This window comes from Glycine max, chromosome 8, assembly GCF_000004515.6.
Source record: "Glycine max cultivar Williams 82 chromosome 8, Glycine_max_v4.0, whole genome shotgun sequence".
NCBI classification, from domain to species: Eukaryota; Viridiplantae; Streptophyta; class Magnoliopsida; order Fabales; family Fabaceae; genus Glycine; species Glycine max.
The window spans coordinates 11,607,534-11,628,906 of NC_038244.2; the positions used below are offsets into that span (position 1 = coordinate 11,607,534).

General features: G+C 30.3%; 2 protein-coding genes across 4 annotated transcripts; both read left to right on the forward strand.

Moving 5' to 3' along the window:
- Nucleotides 1–36: 36 nt before the first annotated feature.
- On the forward strand, nucleotides 37–13,834 carry LOC100811561 (beta-glucosidase 12). Of its 2 annotated transcripts, XM_041018187.1 has the most exons (13): nucleotides 37–213; nucleotides 556–625; nucleotides 1,716–1,774; nucleotides 2,633–2,708; nucleotides 5,327–5,404; nucleotides 7,384–7,471; nucleotides 7,564–7,819; nucleotides 8,851–8,966; nucleotides 9,097–9,311; nucleotides 9,424–9,455; nucleotides 10,846–10,945; nucleotides 11,025–11,101; nucleotides 13,734–13,834. In XM_041018187.1, exons 1-12 carry the CDS (start codon nucleotides 37–39, stop codon nucleotides 11,048–11,050), a joined length of 1,293 nt encoding a protein of 430 aa, XP_040874121.1. In that variant the 3' UTR covers nucleotides 11,051–11,101; nucleotides 13,734–13,834. The 2 variants fall into 2 exon arrangements, with proteins under 2 accessions (XP_040874121.1, XP_014633898.2); XM_014778412.3 differs by lacking the exon at nucleotides 13,734–13,834 and having other exon boundaries at nucleotides 9,810–10,945; nucleotides 11,025–11,066.
- Nucleotides 13,835–16,935: 3,101 nt separating this feature from the next.
- LOC100306615 (uncharacterized) lies at nucleotides 16,936–21,266 on the forward strand. 2 transcript variants are annotated; one of them, NM_001250651.2, is made up of 7 exons: nucleotides 17,120–17,154; nucleotides 17,411–17,519; nucleotides 17,606–17,693; nucleotides 19,067–19,131; nucleotides 20,625–20,693; nucleotides 20,781–20,830; nucleotides 20,913–21,183. In NM_001250651.2, exons 2-7 carry the CDS (start codon nucleotides 17,442–17,444, stop codon nucleotides 21,034–21,036), a joined length of 474 nt encoding a protein of 157 aa, NP_001237580.1. In that variant the 5' UTR covers nucleotides 17,120–17,154; nucleotides 17,411–17,441; the 3' UTR covers nucleotides 21,037–21,183. The 2 variants fall into 2 exon arrangements, with proteins under 2 accessions (XP_006584498.1, NP_001237580.1); XM_006584435.4 differs by lacking the exon at nucleotides 20,625–20,693 and having other exon boundaries at nucleotides 16,936–17,154; nucleotides 20,913–21,266.
- Nucleotides 21,267–21,373: the final 107 nt, after the last annotated feature.

Below are 21,373 nucleotides of genomic sequence, written 5' to 3' on the forward strand. Positions count from 1 at the left end.
TAAAGAAGTAGGAGTTATTGACTTTTAAAGTCACTCATGGAAACTAAATCGTTAATCACTTTCATTCTCTATCTTATTTCCACCCTTCTTATTCTTGTTTTTGATTCTGTGGCTTCCATTGAAGGTTTTGGTGAGAATTATGACACAGCCTCTCTTAAACGAAGCAGCTTTCCAAAGGATTTCATATTTGGTACATCATCCTCTGCATATCAGGTTTGACCTTACCACTTCTTGCACATGAGCTATATTCAAACACGCACATATGGAAGATTTAATTTAGATGTTTTTGTTTTTGGATTTTGGAATGTCATTGCAACATAAATCTGTTATATCAGCTTTAATATACAAAAAAGCTATTGACTATTTGATTTGCTTATATAAAGTTCAAATACAATGTTAAGTATACATTCTAATTTAGATGATTAGAAGAAAGTTTTATGTTGACTTTGGTTTTTATTTCTAATTTAGTTATCGTTGAGTTGAGAAATGAAAAAAGGATCACTATAAACGGTTTGATGCAATTTTTCAATTTGCTTTTCTTTCTATTATGCATAGTATGAAGGTGCAACGAATAAAGGTGGCAGAGGTCCAAGTATTTGGGACACTTTCACTCAGAAATACCCAAGTAAGGGCATCTATCCCTTCCCCTTTGGAAATTTATGTGGAATGGCTTGTTCTTTTGAATTAGGTGGTTAAAGAGTAAAAAAAAAAACTTATTTTAAAGTTACCTTAAGGCTTCAATATTACAAAATTAAAGAATCAGTAGATCATTATACCCCACTAGCATAGAACCACGGCACCATTTGTTGTTTGTTTTGATCATTTTGTTAGAAAAATTTAGTGAAAGCAAGTGGTAAAGCTTGGGAAAGGGATATGAAAATATAAGACCAAAATAATGAGTGCATTACAGTACTGGTTTGTCAGTAATGGAGTAATAGAAAAAGTAAAGCAGAAGAGTGTTGAATCAAGGTCCTGTTTAGATAATTTTTTTCATAACCAATCACAAGAGAAGAAGATAATAAGAATAAAATTAATTGAATTTTTTTAGTTAAAATCAACTTATACACTTTAATTTTTTATAGAACTTTTTCATCTAACTTCAAAAATTAAATTCAGATGCATTAAATAACATGGAAGCATGGAAAATGTCACCATTGATAATCCAATACATTTAAAACTATGGATTAATTATTAATATAAAGGGACAGTAGTTGCCAATGATGTAGGGCAGCCTATTATGAAGGTGTTCTAATCAACATGGTTTTAAAATAGTTTCAGTCCCAATTGCAACTCGAAAGTTAAAACTGTTTGACTTATTGAGCCAAAGTGTCCCAAATTAACTATAATTATGACCACATTAACTATATTTTTTCACATTTTTTTTAGTTGTTAAGCAACTGACGAAATCGCAACTCCAACCATAAATTGAAATTGTGCTAATCAAGATATCTTGTAATTTTAAATCTAGTATTGATTTTTAAAATAATAATTAGAAAATTAAAAAATATATATAATAAATGAGATCAATTTGAATATTGTAAGTACAACGTAATAGAGTAAAAAAAAATTATGCTACATGTACATGTATTATTTATCAAATTAATATTATCCTTAAAATAACTTTGTGAAATTTGAATATTTCGGATCACATATGCTAAAGAATCAAGATTATGTAATTGTTTTTCATTTCTCTTTTTTAACTTTCGTGTGAGCAGAAAAAATAAAGGACCAAAGCAACGGACAAATTGCTGTCGATTCATACCATCGTTTCAAGGTATATTGTTCTAGCTAGACATAGTTGCCTAAATAAATAAAGAATTATAAGAAAACGTAAATTTTATTCACTTAATTTGATTTTTCGTAAACTTTATTTGCAAACTTTCAACTTGACTTTTTTTTTCTTTGTTAACAAAGTAGGATATATTAATAAGTTATGGGTGGAAGGGATACCCAAGCACTTAGAAAGGAAAGAGGTTAACCAACCTCCAATTGGTTACTAAGCATTAAATTCTAGAAAATGAATCCCTACCAACGTGACCAACAGCGGCATCATCATAATAGTATTAAACATTACTAATAAACCACACAACACAGCCATTATCACTACCTTCTCTTCCCTCATTCCACATGCATGCTTCGTGTATCAAAAGTCTCATTTTTGTTTGTACTATTTTAACTTTCCCCATACCCATATTTAATGTTCCCAATTTACCATGGCTTTTGTTCCTCACAACCTCCCATGTCTGTTTTTCCTCCTTCCCCCGTGTTGGCCACAATTTCCAATATTTCAAATAACATGCACTAATTAATGGGATCTTGGGCTAGTATTTTAATTAAGAGTGGTTGGAAGGATGCGGTGTAGGTTTTCTCCTTTCTTAATGTTTTTGTAACTATGATTTCAACTTTATTTTATTTGTTGGTTTGTGTGTGTTATAAGAAAATTTGCAGCTATATACATTCTAAAATACAATTTCAGGCGATATATAAGTATATATTTGCAATTAAGTATCCTTTCCTTCAACTAAGAAAGATATGAAAATCTCTTTCCCCGTTTGAAGTTCAACAGTAATATTTTTAAGCAACACTACTCGATATGTTACAACTTACAACTTAAAATGTTTTGTTGATTTAGGAAGATGTGCAGATAATGAATGACATAGGGTTTGATGCTTATAGATTCTCCATCTCATGGTCTAGGCTACTACCAGGTGAGGGTTTCGATCTTGTCAAGGCCATATGTTGTTCTGGATTAAATTATTTGAATTTATTTAATATCCATAAGTATGTAGGAAGGGTTCGGCACTAGAAAAAAATAATTGAAATCTTATAATAGTATATATTATTTAGAAAAACAAATTATAGAGAGAGAGAGAGGGAGAGAGAAATACTATATTTCAATAAAAAAATATAAATAATAATAATAATAATAATAATAATAATAATAATAATAATCAAACAAACAACTATAACATTGAAAAAATAAACATTAAGAATTCGTTTAGTTTACCAAAATACTTTTTTGGTATTTATTAATAATTATTAAAAATCATCTTAATTATTTTGCAAAAGTCGTGGGTATATAGTGGTTGAAATGTATGGATAACTGTTATCGGAAAAAAAAAATGTATGGACAAAGCTTTATTCTCAATGGATAGTCACAAATTTGTTGGAAATTCGGTCGTTAGTAATTATAAGAACTTCCTAATTCAATTTGGGTAGGTCTTACATGATATGTACCCAAAAAATTTAATTTACAGAGAAAAAAATGAGTAAAATTCTGCTATTGAAAAAAAATGACCAAAACTATAGACATGTAGTGGTCACATACCATATAAAAATTTTCTGTATCAACTAAGTGCTTGCATTATAACATTTTAATATTTCATCCTTTTTTTTTATAGAAATATTTCATCTTAATGTTTGGTTTTTGGCTAGTCATCTAATTTTGGAGGGATTATCAATAGTAGGGGGTGGACACGAATAGAATGGGATGGGATCTGAGACTGACGTTTTTTTTTTTTTTTTTATCAAATCCGATCAATTTTTAATCAGTTTGTATCAAAATTTTAAGTCAACAATTGATTCGAACAAATTTAATTATAATCTCATATCAGGTCATCAAATTTATTCTTAAAAAAATATATATTTTTAAAGAAAAATAGGAAAGAGATTCTAATTAATAATATGCAATCTAATACATTTAACTCAAAAATTATCTTTTAACTATTAGTCTAATCTAAAATATGTTCCACTTCAAGTTAAAAATTAAAGCATGTCTTATATTATAAGTATAGTAGTAATTGATAAGTAGCCTTAAAATTTAAAAAAAAAAACAATAAAATTGGGCTGGGATGAAAAGGTTAAAATATCATGATTGGTTTTAAAATATTGTTTTTGATGTTGGGTTTATTCTAATTTTTTAAAACGGTAAAAAATTCAGGAATAATGAAAGGTTAAAATGGAAATATTTTAAAAGAATAATATTTTAAAAAATTAATAAAAAAAAACCTAATGTATGTCAATGTCATAAGGCTTCTCACTATGTGAAAGTATGGAAGAGGGTGAAACCTGGTGCAACAGAAAAGTTAAGCCTTGGTGACCCATTGATATTAAGGATATATAATGATGAATATAAAATATTAAGAGTAGGAATGCCAATGTAAAAGTAAAAATCTTAATAGTAAAAATTAATGAATAAGTGGAAAATAGAATAAGTTAGTGTTGTAATTTTATATCTCACTTTAAATATGAACGTTTTTAAATATTCATAAAATCCTATACATAAAATTAATTATATTCAATAAAAATATATAATAAAGTATGTATTAAGTTGTAAATATGAACTACCACAAACTAACTCATTTAAGCCTATATAAATGTGGACATACACGGACCTTCCTGTTTAACCCATGAATATTGCTATGCTTGTCCCATAAATTTCTTTTTTTCACCCGCACTGCTGATTTTTTTTTTATTTCCAAAAATACCATTTTGACAAAAATATGATTTTGTAATACAAATTTTACAACAAAATTATATTTTCATTTTGTATTTTTTGCACCCACCATTAATCATAACATATAAGTGTGTTTTCGTTGGGTATATGATGAAAATGCACAAGGAAAATATATTTTTGTGGTGTATCTCACCAAGATACACTAGAGGTACAACATGTAAGTTAAAATAAAATGTAAGAAAAATAGATACTACAATATGTTGGAGCTGAAGTTATTACCAAAGTGTATAGATCAATTAATGTGAGTTGCCTTAACTTAATCAATGATATTGAGTTTGAGTCCTAAACAAAGAATTGTGTTAAATACTTGGATAGAAAGTTTTAATAGGAATCTAATAAGATAATAAGATGTATTTTTAATTCCTCATTTAATGTTATTATTTGACAAAATAAACTAAAAGTGATAATGAAAAAAGTCAAAGAACTTTTACAATGAGTCTTTTAAGTTTTTGCATGATAATTGTTCAAGACTCAAAACTTAGATTACGGACTAAAAAAAAATTAAAAAAAAATAATGACCAAAAAATAATAAAGTCAAAAAAATATTGCAGCTAAAGTTATTGATGAAATATAATTGATTTCAAAAGCAAATCTAAATTTATTATTTCATTATTCATAAAATGTCATTTTAAACTGATTCGAAAACTATAAGAATCTGAAGTTGTACGTGGGGAAGAAATGGCAAATCATCAGAAACATGGTTAACGACTCAAAGGGAAAAAATATTTTATTAAGTATATTTATATAAAAAAAGAGTTGAGCCCCCGCGGAAATAATTATGTGATTGATTAATTTATAATTTTGTATCAGGTGGGAACTTATCTAGTGGAATAAACACTCGTGCTATCATCTATTACGACAACCTTATCAACGAACTTATATCGAAAGGTTTGAAATCGATATCCCTGGTTTACTTTTTTATTATTTTTCCTTTATTTGGGTGCATATTTATCTTTCTCACCTATTGTAAGTCTCACTTAATTTGTCTATATTTCCTTTCATCTGGTTTCTATCTTTTTTTATTAAGTAAAAAATTCATTCGGATTTTTTAAAGTAATTTTTAGTATTTTTTAAAAACTACTTAAAAATAATATTTTTTGAAACACTGAATTCTAATTTTTATATTTTCATATTTTTTTTATCTTTATTATATTTATCAACTTTTCTTATTATTTTTTTTAAATAAATTATAATTTTATTATTTATATATCATTTTATATTTTTTAACTATTATAACAATTAATTTTATCAAATACTTATAATTTAATAAGTTATTTTTTTAACTTCTAAAGCGCCCCGTATCTTTTCTCATAATTTGGCTAACATAACCTTTAATGCGTAAGTTAATATTATACTACAATAAACATGTAATTTAGTATGGTTGCCGATTAACATTAAATCATGATACAAAACATCGTCTTTATCGGTAGTATGTATATTATTTTTAATTATATGAAATTCTAATTAATTACGTTAAAAATTGTGACCAACCAAATTGAATATTAAAATGATGTAAAAGGACACAAAAAATAATAATGCTTAAAATGAATTACTTCATTGATTTTGAAACTTTGATGAGTGTTTATAGTGAGAAAAATTTAAGTTTCACATTATTAGAAATAAGATAAAGATAAAATAAATAAGTAAAAGATAATTTTTATCCCATAAATTAATTTTTGAGATTAACTTAGATCTAGACTTACATTATAAAATGATATCAAGACTTATCGTAAATTCATTAAACACGCTGGTCATCTTATTATGTACATTAAGTTCAAAAGTGTTTGAAAAAAATTCAAGTCTTATATGGCTATAGAGATAACAAAAATGTAAAATAAGCTTAATTGTAAATTTTACCACTCAACTCTCATTATTTTTGTAAATTTTATCATCCAAATTTTATTTTCATGAATTTTATCATCCAAGTTTCTCATTTTTGTGCATTTACACTCTTGATGGATTTTTTTTTTACAAAATTAGGTGTTGTAAAATTATATACCAAATTAGATAGTTTCAAAAATTATTTATTAAAGATAGATGATTTTTATCTTTGATATCGATTGTAATGATAACCGAGATAAAAAATGACTTTCTATATAGGTATAATTATAATTGATGTAGAAAAGTAAATTTCTACATCAATTAATATAATTGTAATTGATGTACAAAAATTTAGAAATGTGTCTTTTTACATCTTATTATCATTGTGATGATAAAATATACAAAAATAAAAAATCTGGATGGTAAAATATACAAAAATGTTGAAAGTTAGATAATAAAAAAATCTAGAAAGGTATCTTTTTACATCTTATTACCATTGTGATGATAAAATACACAAAAATAAAAAAATTAGATGATAAAATATAAAAAATGTTGAAAGTTAGATAATAAAATTTGTGGAAAAAAACTTGAGTGCTAAAATCCGTAAAATTATGAAAGTTAACTAGGAAAATTCATGAAAATAAAACTTGAGTAGTAAAATTTGTAAAATAATAAAAGTTTAGTGGTAAAATTTATAATTAAGCCTATAAAATATATAAATTGGATCAGGCATGAGCTAATTTTTGGATTAAGTTAAATTCAAATACATATTCTTTGTTGTAATAATAATGAAAAAAAAGTATTAACTTATCTTTCTTTTTACAATATAAAAATTTTATTATTTTTTCAACGACTTTGTCTCATTCTCTTCGAAACAATATTCAATAACAATTTTTTTAAAGAGAAAAATATGAATAACATATACTACCAAAAAAGTGTTACCTTCCTTGTCCAATTAAACAAGAAGAATTGAGTGAGTACCTGTATTCACTTAAATAAATTAAAATCAAATCAACGTGAAATAAAAACTTATGATGTTTCAACAGGTTTAAAGCCTTTCGTAACACTACTCCATTACGATCATCCCCAAAGCATAGAAGATGCATATGGTGGCTTTTTGAGCCCAAAAGTAGTGTAAGCAATTCCTATAATTAACTCAATACTCACTAAATCTCAAGTCTACCATTTCATAAACCAAAAAAGTGAGCCTTTGGAATTGTAATCAGGAAGGATTTCACGGACTATGCAGAGGTGTGCTTCAAAGCATTTGGTGACAGAGTGAAATACTGGATCACAATAAATGGGCCATCGATTTTCTCTCAACAGGGTTATACAAATGGGATATATGCTCCAGGAAGATGTTCCAACTGGTTGCAATTGAACTGTACAGGTGGTGATTCTGCTACTGAGCCCTACCTTGTTTCCCACCATCAGCTTCTTGCTCACGCTGCTGCTGTCAAAGTTTATAGGCAAAAGTACCAGGTCACTAATTAAATTGTTCATGTTTTGATTAACTTATATGCTACACATTCATTTACATAATTGAAAGAGAAAATGAGTCATGCACTTACAATACAATGTAAAATAGTTATATACAATCACCTCCATTATTTCTTGCACCGCCATTTGGAGTATGAGTGAAATCAACTTTTGTTTCTGAAATTCAAGTTTCTTCCTCTCTTGTATGTGAGTGAGTTTATGTAGAATTTTTTTCTCTCTCATTTTATCTTCCGCTGCTGCCTAAGTGAATGTGTTTATGAGTTTAATTTTGTGTACAGTATCAGCATAGTACTTCACTCTACTAGATGAATTCGAATTTTAAATGGTGATTGAAGTTGGGGTACAGTTTTTAGACAGAGGAAGAAGAAGATGAAAGGATTTTGAAAATTTGGTAAGAGATGAAGATGGAACGCGAGTAATGGTGGGAGAGGGAGAGGGAGAGGGAGAGAGAGAAATGAGTGGTGAGAGTGGAGAGAAATTAGTTTTTTTTATTAAAATAAAAACTAAATTACAATAACACCCTTAATGAATTTATTAAAATAGAAAAATTTTTGGGTTGCTTGTCCAATACTTTTTGTGTGTGCATATATTAGTAAGCCGTATATATATATATATATATATATATATATATATATATATAAGTTTATGTTACTTACGACTTTCGGCAAAACCAAATACATATAATCTAAACAAATGCAAGTATCTTCTCTACCAGAAAATAGTAATATATACTATAATATATACTAGTAGAAAACGTGTTAATTCTTAAGCTTGTCCGTATTAGTATAGTTTTTGTCAGTAAAGATTGAAGTATAATATAGACATTATGGGTATGCAATGATATAATGATATACTATGCTGATGAAATAATTAATAAGATAATATATTGATTATAAATATAACTTCTTTTCTATAGTGTTATTTCCATCCTTGATTGCATAGTATTTGAATGTTGATGTCCTTTTACGATATGATATTGCATATGCTAATTAATCTAAGATAATTTCTTCCAGAAAACACAAAATGGACAAATAGGGTTAGTCCAGGCAGTTGACTGGACTATACCATTATCCCAATCCTCGGCAGACATTGATGCAACATTTAGGGCCAGAGCTTTCAAGTTGGACTGGTAACTAATAATAAAGCTCACAAAACCTTATTGAGTGGAAAGAAATTAAATATAAGTGAAATATAATGTTCTTAATTACTATCATTTATTTGGTTTTAAATATAATTAATTTTACAATTTTGATTACAAGGACTATGGAACCACTAAATTCTGGTTCGTACCCACTTGAGATGGTTCACTATTTGGGGGAAAGACTGCCAAAGTTTTCTAAAGAGCAATCAGATATGGTGAAAAATTCTTTTGATTTTATTGGCATCAACTATTACTCTACAACCTATGCAGCCGATGCTGAATGCCCAAGAAAAAATAAATCCTACCTCACAGATTTATGTGCTGAGCTTACTTGTAAGCTGTCTTGAAATTGAAATTGTGGCTTACAATAATGTGCTTTCGTTTTAGCTTTTCTAATTTTGTCGATACTAATAGCTTACATTTTCATGCATAAATGTTATAACAGATGAGCGTGATGGGATTCCAATCGGCCCAAGGGTAAGAACAAAAAAACTAATGTACAGGAAATTACTTTAGTTACAATACAATCAATGAATTAAATTCAAAAATTAATCTTATGAAAATTTTGAAGAGAAAATAAATTGTACATGTCTAAAACAATTTTACATTATCATTTAATTACAAATAATAAGTTTGATGATTTTTATAAATAATAAGTTTGATGATTTTTATAATGATTATCTTAAAAATCATGAAAAATGTTTCAATCTGTATAATTTCGAATTTCTTATAACAATTATTTTTTGTCTTGAAGACATTTTCTATAGTTAATGGAAATAGAAAATTTCACTCCAATTTACTAAAGCCTGACTTAAATTGAAAATTTGGCAGGCTGCCTCGGAATGGATATACATCTATCCACAAGGAATCGAAGAAGTATTGCTCTACTTCAAGCCACTACTAAAAAATAACTTTTTTACGACACACATTCTAAGGCGGTTCCTTAGGACCGTCTTAGAATGTGCTTTGATGGCATTTTTGTAATTAAAGTATAACTAACTACAACGTTTTTCAACACCCGTCTTTGTAGTTAGAGTGCGATGGCGTTTTCGTAATTTTCGTAATTCCTTCTACGACGGGTGTATTTAGCAAACCGCCTTTGTTAATTTTAAAAACAATAAATTAAAAAATTATAAGGATTCTCGTATCGTGGAAAACCCTAGAATCCACCTTAAGCTGCGCAGCTTCTTCACTCTCTCTCTCATTCTCTATGAGGCCATTTCGAAGCTGCTCAAAGAGGTTTTGTGTTTTCTGAATGGCAACCGCACCGGCTCATGCTCCGGTGAAGTCGCAGCCTCTGCACAACTTCGCCCTCCCCTTCTTGAAATGGGGCGCTAGCAGCAAGAACAACACCACCACCACTTCCACCGCCCCTCCGACCCCAACTCCCGCCCCCATCGCCTCGGATCCAGAACCGCGCGCAACCGATTCTCACTCCCTCTCAAACCACCGCCACCACCACAATTGCACGAAGCCGAACACGACGACGCAGACGACGCCGTGCAGAAGCCATGGAAACAGCGCCCTCGCAAGCCCGCGCTTCTCCCCAAGGCCACAATCAAGATTGGCACCGGACCTTCCCGAAACCACCACCACGCCACCAACAACGGAGAATTCCACTAAGGCGGCAGCGGCGGCGACAACAACAACCCCGCACCGAAGTTGCTGTGGCTCCGCGGGTTTTCTGTCAATAGTGGAAATTTCTTCTTTGTTAATTGCCTTTCAGTGGGGAGTTTCTTATTTTATTTGGTTTTAGTGCTTGTCAGCTATGTTGAGGTGTCATGTATCTTAGCAGATACAGTATATTTTATATTCTGCAAACCAATTATGCATCTTTTTCTTTGTTTTCACTCCTTTAGTTTTGTAGTTGAAGGATTCAAGAAAGGATTTAGACTACGAGAAACTGTGGAAGCCTCCATCAAATCATGGGTTTATACCCTGTACAAAGCCTACTCCTAATTACTCAAGTAAGAAACTTGAACTTGTGTAGTTTTTTTTAAAAAAAAATCTTTTGTATTACACTATTCATGCTTCCTTTCTTTTTAGTTATTTTCACCACTTTCAAAAGTTAAAGATGAACAAAATGGTGTGCTGGAACCACATGATGTTCATGACAAACAAAGGTACTTGCTAATTTCTTTACTGATCTAAAAAAAAATTCCCCTGTGTTTGTTGAGTCATTGATATCACATAAAATTAAATTAATGAAGTCATGGATGAGCTTAATGCAAAATGGGGTTATATCGGGTACTATCGAATTAGGCATATTTTGTCTTCTAAGGCTTATGATGTTAACATTTTCACTAATTCAGAACTGTGCAAGCTGATAGATTTTGTGAATAAGATCCATGTTACTGGCCAAAATGGGCTACTATCAGGTAAACCACCATTGCTCTTTGTAATTGTGATAAACATCTAATGGCGAGGTTAAAAAATTAACAGATGAAAAAAGTTTGTTACAGCTTTAAGTAAATATTATTATCTCAAATTTTATCCTTTGCTACTTAACTTATAACAGTGCTTCGTTGTTGAGGCAAATAAGGTGACAACATTTGATTAGATGATCAAAGTGATTGAAGTTTATGGTGAGGTGTGTTGCAGGTAGAGTGACAGTAAATAAATAAATATTCAATCACACACTCTTCACTCTTGTTCAGAGTCTTGGTTTTAATTAAAGAGTTGCGAGTCCCAAGCCAAAGTGGGTTTTGTTTTATTTGTTTGATTCCACATTCTCTGCAAAGATGGCTCATATGTCATCTATGGGTCTATTCCACACTCTTCAAATTTTGAGATTTATATTTTTATTTTTATTTTTTATCTGAAAATTGTGTTTTGTATTTTAAGAATTATTTATATCAGAAATATATTTTTTGGAATTTTATTCAACTAGTAATTACATTGTGTAACAAAGACAATAATTTATTAACAAATTTTGAGATTTATATTATTATTTTTATTTTTTGTCTGAAAACTGTGTTTTGTATTTTAAGAATTATTTATATCAGAAATATATTTTTTGAAATTTTATTCAACTAGTAATTACATTGTGTAACAAAGACAATAATTTATTAACAAATTTAATGATTATATACCGTTAGCATAAAATTTATACACGGTCAATTAAAAAAATATTTTGATTATAATTTTAATTTTTTTAAATATATAATTAAAAATATAACATATTTGTTACATATAATCATTTATATAGTTAGATTATAGTGGCCTCTGCACTCCACTATAAGATTTTGGTTTTGAAATAAAGTATTCCGAATGTAGTATAAAATCTAGATCAATCCATTAATTTATTCATGGAAATCTATTGCTTAAATTAATGTACCTTGAATACATTAATTAGATATCCATTTGTAAGAAATCTGCCTTTTAATCTTGCACGCACTTTTTGATTCTATAAACAATATATATAATGTTTCTATTCCAAGCTTGGACGCAATATTATAATCTCCCTTAGCCATTATTTAATTCACAAGATCGAATGTGGCCTAGTTCCAGACCTATGATCTGATAGGGCTGTTACATATAATATTCAATGGAGACCCTTGGAGTAAAAAATAAGAGCCTGAGTACTTTGTCTGTTTGTTCTGAGTTTTTATTTGGGGGGTAAATCTCGATGCTCATAGTGCCCATTGCTCCTTTAAATACTGCTTGACTTTATGTAGTACCACCATTATTTTATGTATGTATAGTACACTTAATTAATCACATTATCACTAGTTCATCTGTGTAAGTTAAGAGTGTAATTACTACAAAAGCAATAGTACCTTTTGTTAAATGTTAAGGGGAGTTGATCAATAAAAAAGTTTAGAAACTAAAAAAATCCTAAAATACTTAAGACTAAAAAACTAATAAACTCTAAAAATAACATTATTAAGAAACATTTTGCGGGGTGGCTCTTGGATGGACTTGCTCGTTTCTTGACAGATTTTTTTATTAAGAAACATTTGGGAAATAATGAGGCACGATATAGGAGATACAATGTTTGTTTTCCTTTCTTAGTTTATCTGATCTTTGTGAAGGTTAACTTATCATGCATTAGCCTGTAAAAAAAAATTATGAACTTGTTCTATTTATTACTGTCTAAAAATGTTGTTGCTGCAATTCTACAGAGGAAATGGAGAACGGGAAGCGGTGGGGGTAACAGCTACCGGCAATCACAAAAAAAAAACTATCTAAGACAGTTCTAAAAGAACCGTCGTAGTATGTCTACGAAACTAAGGCGGTCATGGTAATAACTGTCGTAGCAATTCAACAGCAAAAACGCTATTCTAAGACGGTTATTTTGATAACCGTCTTAGTTACTAAGACATACTACGACGGTTCTTTTAAAACCGTCTTAGAACTCGCATGCTGACTACAACATATTACATCGGGTTTAGTACGTGGACCGCCTTTGTATCTACTACATTCTAAGACGGTTATTAAATAACCGTCTTAGAAAACATTAGCTTTTACGACGGTTCAAAAACCGTCGTTGTAAGTGTATTGTGATATTACGACACTGGCTTATAAGACGGTTCAAAACCGTCGTAAAAGGTCTTAAATAACCGACCTAAAAGATCATTATTGTAGTAGTGAGCGCAAATTCAACAATCCAGTCATATACATAACAGAGAATGGTATTTCAAAATTTACATAACATAATAATTTATCCATTATGATGTGGTAGATGGTCAATTACAGAAGAGATATAATCTTTTTTAAAATTATATTAATGAAATTATTGTACATAATTTGCAGGTTACGATAATTTTAATGATGAAAAAGTATCACAGCTCAAAGACCAAGAGAGAATAGATTGCCACATTCAACATATTTCTTATGTTCGTAGTGCTATATTGTAAGTATATATACAATGCATGCAATCTAGAAGGGCAAATGTTTGCTAAATTTTAGGTTTAAACCTTTTGATTTTTGGTAGGAATGGTGTCAACGTGAGAGGCTACTTTGCATGGTCGCTTTTGGACAATTTCGAATGGTCAGATGGTTACACTGTTCGATTTGGGATTATTTATGTTAACTATACGGATGGATTGAAGAGATGTCCCAAAGATTCAGCTAAATGGTTTAAGAGCTTTCTCCATCAAGAATTTGAATCCCAGTGAACATATTGGTATATGGAGATGACAAGTGATTAATTAGCATATAGATAGCAGGTTCATTTTGCTCTTGAGGGAGCAGAAACATTTTAAGCAAATTAAAAACTTAATTAATATGCCCCGTACAACTTGTTCAAAAAAAATATGCCACGGACAAAAGAAAAAAATGTTCAGTACCTTAAAAGTATTGTGTCTTAATTTGTCCATATGTTTCTTTTTTAGCTATTTATATCTGTGTTAATGGAAAATAAACTATTTCTTGTTTTCAAGGAGTATAAGGTTGTTTGGTTTTTTTTAAGGCTCACAACATCATTGTAGCATAATTAACATTTAATAACATTTTATTTTTTTCTAAATTATTAGAAATTGTATTAATCTACTGTAATGCTTATCAAATAAATTTAATGTTGTTAAAACATTTTAACACCTTATAATAGTAGAGGAAAAACATTTAATATCTATTAAAATAAGTTTTTTATATCAGTTTTAGGGACCGATGAAATTTCACCAGTGTAAAATGAACAAACTTTCAACTTCGGATACTTATTACATCACACCTTTATTTCCTAACCTTTGGTTGTCCCAACAATTTTCGAGGGTTATATAAATTCTAATCTAAATTGATGTAAAAAAAAAATCTTTTTGCATTGATTAAAAAATAGAGCTAATGTATAAGTTTTTTTTTACATCAATTCAAATTAGAACAGATGTAAAATAACATAAAATGCATCTTTTTATACTAGTGTTAATAGGAATCTTGTGAAATTGTTATCAATTTACCTTTTTTTCATGATACTTTGTGTACTTACCAAATTTTGAAGTGTTTTTCACATCGATTTTTGCCAACAATATGATCTCTTACTCGGTATGCTAAACTCTTTCGAGAGACGGCGAGATACTTACAAAAGGGACTCTAACGCTAAGTCCGACGTGTTCTTGTATTTATAATGGTAGAATCTATCAAATAGTGGGATAGGAGGTTTCTTGGTTGAGTTACTAGGCTAGGTGGTTGAGTGGTTATTATCCACTAACAACTCAGATATAAGAGTTATAGGCTTGGTTAGCATAGAATCCCCTAAGCCACAAGTACAATTTATATGAAGTGACTTGATGAGAAAGTCGATAGAGTTCTTTATGACTAGGATGTTACGCAACCCCAAAGTCATCTAGATATAGGTATATTTGGTTAATTATAACTTTGTTATTATCAAAACTATGAGTATTTTTGGATCATCCAAATATAACATATTGGACTATCTAGATTTAACAAGTGACAGATCAGAATATTTGTTTGTAATCAGTTTGATTAGCGGAACTCTTTACATGTTGTAAAGGAAAACTAGAGGTAGCTTGGATTAAATGAACCAATCTAAAATAAGTGTTTATCAACTTATATTCTCTTGAGAATATCTATACTTCTAAAAATCTTTGTTAATTTTTTTTGTATTTGTTGGACGATACTTTAGAAAAATGTTTTCAACATCTTATTTGAACTCATTTGTGAAAACATTATCCATTTTATCTAACACTATTCAATTTCCTTTTTAGTGTAATATTTGATATTTCAACTAGTGTCTTTTAGTAAGGTTGGAACTTGTGTAGATTGAAAGTTTGAATCCTTTATTAAGTGTAATGAATATTAAAGCCAAATTTCAAAATGTTAAAGAGTCTAACCTTTATAAAAATCATCGAGTTACTCAAATCTCTTCAAAGCATACATATAACATAAACAACTCTATAAAAATATATTACATAAACTTTGAGTGTGTCAAAACTATATACATAACACTAAAAAGGAAATAAAAGACGAAACCACGTCTTCATGTCCAAGCTCATATACCCACAAGCCGATGAAAGAAAAGAACCACCTTCTAGCCATATGCTTCTGTAACATTTTTTTTTTTACAAAATAGAATATATTTATAAAATATATTAGTTTTTATTAAATATTTAATGTTATTTGATTTTTATAATAATAATTAAATTATTTGGGTTAAATGTTTTTGAGCCTTTAGTCTTGGGAACCTCAGTTCAATTATAAAAGCTGACAGGTTTTCTAAAAACCTAGTTTGTTTCTTACGCCGTCTCTTGTTTTTTGCTTCCTTTGGGGATCGTGCCGTCAAAATTGCTAACGGAGGAAGGATAAAGGATTGTTGTTTCCGTTACTTTATTTTGAGGAACACATAATCAAGGTAAGGGGAGTGTGCTTTCTCTTTTTTCCTTCTATTGTATACCTTTTTCTTGATGTGGACAGTTGGAGAAATCCCAAATAAGTTTAATTTTATTTTGAAGTGGTGAATTTTTTGTTTAAATATTCATAACATTTTCTCTTTTTTACCAATGATAAATTATGTCAAATAATGTTTTACTACTAGAATAATTATGAAATTTTTGTGATTAATTTCCAAGATGATGTTACAATACACGGAATTAAGCTGTTGTGAATTAGAATGCATGACTTCTCTAATTTATTTTGAATTATAGATATAAATTTCATTTTTTTCGGCCGAATTTTTCATGGCTGGATTCCTATGGCTACGCATATATATTTTTCTTATATACCAATATATGTATATAAGATTCTGATTAGTTATTATGTATTATATGTATATATATATATATTTAATGATACATTTGTAGTAATTTTGTTTTAGATTTCATTTTCTTATATAAAATATATGTATTTGCTTTAAGTATACTTTAGGAAGTAATTTGCTAATTCACGAGTCCGAATATCCTTCATGTGAATTTGCTAATTTTTGGTAAAGTCTTGGACCTAGACTTATTATATAAATGTATAGTGGCGTATAATATATATATTTGCTACATGTGAATGATGATTCCTGAACGTGTAAAATAATTTCTCAACTATTTTTTTTATTAATTACATACCAAAAAATAAGAATTATAATTTTTTAATCTAAAATTCCTTGGAAAAATAATTCTCTTTAATGTTTTCATGATCCCACCGCACCCTCACCAATCTCTAACATTAGGGTACGCACAGCGCGGCGGCCAAGCCATCTCAAGCCGGAGCTGCTCTTCACCCTTCCTCCTACTCGGTAAGCTAACCACTTTTCTGCTGGTTATTTATTTTTTATTGTTATTCTCTCACTTTCACAATTTAATGCTATAAATTTTCCATATTTTTGTGTAAAAGGATGTGAAGGACTCAGGAGAATCATAAACAAGAGTGAATGTTTTTTGTTTTTATATAATCTGGATGAATTCTCTCTGATTTACATGATTTTTTTTTTAGTTTGACTACATGTTTTTATATAATTATCCTTGCACAATTAAATTCAATTCTTAACTTAGGTACAACACAACAACATTTGTTGTGGAGTGAATGGGTGCGACGGAGGCCAACACGACACTTCAAGCTCGTCCCGAAACGACGTCGGAGAATATCGAAGCATTGCTTGATGTAAGAAAAGAAAAAAAAATCATATGTATATATTATTGTTGGGTGTGATTGATTGATTATACTTAATTTTGGTAATGCTTTCATAGGCTGCAAGATACGATGACATGGATGATGTTAAGAGCTTAGAAGCCAGTGGTGTTCCTCTTGATTCCAAGGATGAACAAGGGAGGACAGGTATATTTCGAAGTTGTGTGGAATTAACTCTGAAAAAAAGTTTTTTTGGGGTTTGGTGGTAGTGCTGTTGATTACAGTGGGAGAGAGCTTGGTGATTGAGGGTAGAGTTTGTTAGAATGTATGTTCGGTTTGGTGTATAGTGAGGGTTTTTCAGTTAGGTTCAATCTGAATGAAACTAGAGTGTTCATGTGGTTGTGTGAAATTAGAATGCTATAGTGAGGGTGGAGAGTGGATTAATTGAAGGGGCACTTCACAAGTGCAAAAGGAAAACAACTCTATGCATATTGGATAAATGCGGGGGGCGCTAGACATTGGCAGAGCATTACAAAAAATCAAGCTGCTAAGCTCAGCAAAGTCCTCATGCTTCTGTGCAACGAGATTTGAAATTGCTGCCATGATTGCGGCTTTGTTATGATCCTTGATATTGTGGAAAATTAAGGTTGATGTGCCAGCAATTGCCAAATTGCGATTGTGATGCAGTTATTGAGACCTTGAAATATATCTGTGTAGTTGCCAAGCTACTTTCTTGTCATTTCCTTTCTCAACAAGGAGTTTAGGATCACAACAACAGAATCCAATTCATGACGTCAAATATTTCTGTATCCCAAGCTCATGGCTAATTTCAAACAATTCCCCACTGTTGAAAGAATCAACTTTACATTCATGGAATCTGAGATAGTTTTGAGTCTTGCCTAATTCTTTTCGCCTCATCATTAGGATTGACCTATGTTGGTGTGAAGTACCATTCCCCTTCATTAAAATATTGCTCTTTGCTATGAACTTATGATGTAGTAGTAGAATTACTGCTATCCTAGTGTCCTTTGGTATGGTGGATTTTTGCTATAACTTTTTATTCCTTTCTAGAAATATATATTTTTAGTTGAATTCAATTTTAAATAAAACTAGAGTGGATTATATGATGAGTGGTTACATTGATATGTTAAAAAGATGTTATGGTAGATTTTGGTTTATGATTATATAGATTTTGACTTTGAAGCTTGTCATGGATGAGATCATGAGATATAGGGGTTTGTAATGAAAGAGCCTATTTCATAAGATCATATTGATTGAATTAGTTGATTTTCAATCAGAACGAAGACCATTGAGAACCCAAACTGCAGATAAAATAGTTTTTGAAGGAGAAAATAATTGTCTGATGACCAATTCAGAGTTTAGGGGAGAGTGAGACAAAGAAGTACTTTGGAGAAAGTTGTTAAGAGGGAGCCCAAGGCATTGTGTAATTCATGTAGCCGACCTTACCTAGTGGGATAAGGCTTTTGTTGTTGTTATTTTGACCAATTCAGAAAAATAATTTAGTTATGACCCAATATTTCTTATGTGCTTGACTTTGCTTCTGTAATGTATGCATCCAGCTCTTCATATGGCTGCAGCTAATGGACATATTGATATTGTGGAGTATTTAATCAGTAGAGGGGTGGTAAGTAGTTTTTTTTACCTATATTCTTCATTTGATCTTGGAACTTTATGATCTGAATAAGTCATTGTTTTTTTTTTTATCAGCAAAAATAATATTATATATATTATAATAAAAGCAGTACAAGTGGTACTAGTATATATACAAGTCAGCCCTTCTATAATGCAGGAATATGGTTTCATAATACAGACTATACAGCACGAATTAAGGAACCATATAACTGACCGTATAGTTACCATAGATTAGCCCATCAGCTAAGACACTAGACCCCCCTTCTTACAAATCCCTCCCTAATGTTACTTGACCTGTGGTGGAAAGGCACTTCAAATCCTTTTTCGAGATTGGTTAGCCAAGTCCAGCATACTAATATGGCATCCTCCATCAGTTAGCGTTGAAGCTGTCTGATAGCAAATCATTTCATTGACCATTACCAGCTTTTTCCTTGAGTAATTCCATGCTCTGATTTTGTATCTGATGATAATTCATTGTCTAATTTAAAACAAAAAGATGTTTATGTTATTTCTAGAGTTATAAGAATTTCAATGTCTGGCCCACACAAGTAAAACCATCTCAAGCCATGGCTCATACATTATGACTTGTGTAGACTACTGAAATAAGAGAAATTGGAGAGATTTTTTTGATAAGAATGATGGTTCCACTTCACAACACAGGACATGATTAGTGTTGTTTTTACATTTAACTCTATTTGACAACATTCATACACACTTTATACAGTCATGTTGCATAAAGTTTTCTTAGTATGTGAATAAATCCATATCATCCATCCTACATAAAATAAAAAGATGTCATGTCCTAAGCCAGGTAATTATGAAGAGTCCATTTTTAACTGATTTGAAGGTCACTCCTTTGTACCATGGGGCTGCAACATTTGTCAAGATAAGTTATTGGCATTGGTTGAACAATTGACTTCAGTACCAACCTGTGGATCATCAATTAGTTATATTTGTATGTACTTAGAATGTATCCTAAAAATAGTTGGACAAATATCTAATGAGCAGAAGATGATGGAAATTTGCTTAAGGTGGTTTGGCCAAGTAAGAAGAATACCAATGGAGGCTTCACTGAGAAGTGAGAAAAGTGAATCAAATTGAAGATAGAGAGGGGAAAGGCTTTATTTTTAAATAAATATAAGAAATTAACACTCATTGACTCCTTCCCTCAATCTCCTTCCTCCCCATTTTTTCTTTCCCAATTTTCCTTTGAATAAAACTTAAATGCATTTTCTTAGATACTTTTTGTGATGTTCTCAAATCAAAATTGAAGTTTTACCTTGAAACCTATGTTGACCTTCAACACAAATCCTTTATTATGCGAATTACTGAGGTGAAATTCCAATTCTAATTGGAGAAAAGATCTAAAAGCATTTAAGTGACTACATCTAAGTTTTGTCCTTTCCCTTTCCATCACTCGCCTTTCACTTTTAAACATCCAAACACAGCATAGAAGTTTTAAAACTCGTGGTTGTGTGTGAACAGGATCTTAATTCACCAAATGAGGAAAAGAATACACCTCTTCATTGGGCATGTCTCAATGGGCATGTGGAGGTAATTAATGTGTTCTTCCAAGGACACGTCTTATTCTATTATTATTTCTCAGGTCATGGTTTTGTTTAACATGCAAATACTTTTCAGGCTGTGAAGAAATTAATCATGGCTGGAGCTAATGTTAGTGTCTTAAACAGGTTTGTTATATCACCTCAAGCATTTTAAGATGTGCGCAGAGTTTTTTATAATGCATCTTATTTGACAATGCACCTTTCTCAGTCACGAGAGGACTCCAATGGATGAAGCAGTGAGTGGGGGAAAGCCAGAAGTGATGGATGCGATTAATGAAGCAGTGGCACTAGTTGAACTTCGTGGTGCTATGGTTTTTGCACAGGAAACTTGAAGTTTATGCTACACTAACTAGCTTGTAATATGAGAAATCTGTGATGGTTATACATGTTTTCCTATAATGGGTATTTTGTTAGTTCGAACAAGATCATGAGTGTTTTGGTATCCTCCTCCCTCCCAAGTTTCCATTATGGAATTCCTCTTCGGAAAATGGAATTGAAGGAGTTGGAATGAAGTGGATAGTTTTACTTTTGAAGTTAATTAGTTATTTTTTTTCCTGGAAAATCAATGAAATGCCATACACTCGAATATGAGAAATTAACATTTTATTTATCCATTTCTTTAATCCTCAAATTAGAATATCGACAAAAAAAAAAAGAATCATAATAAAA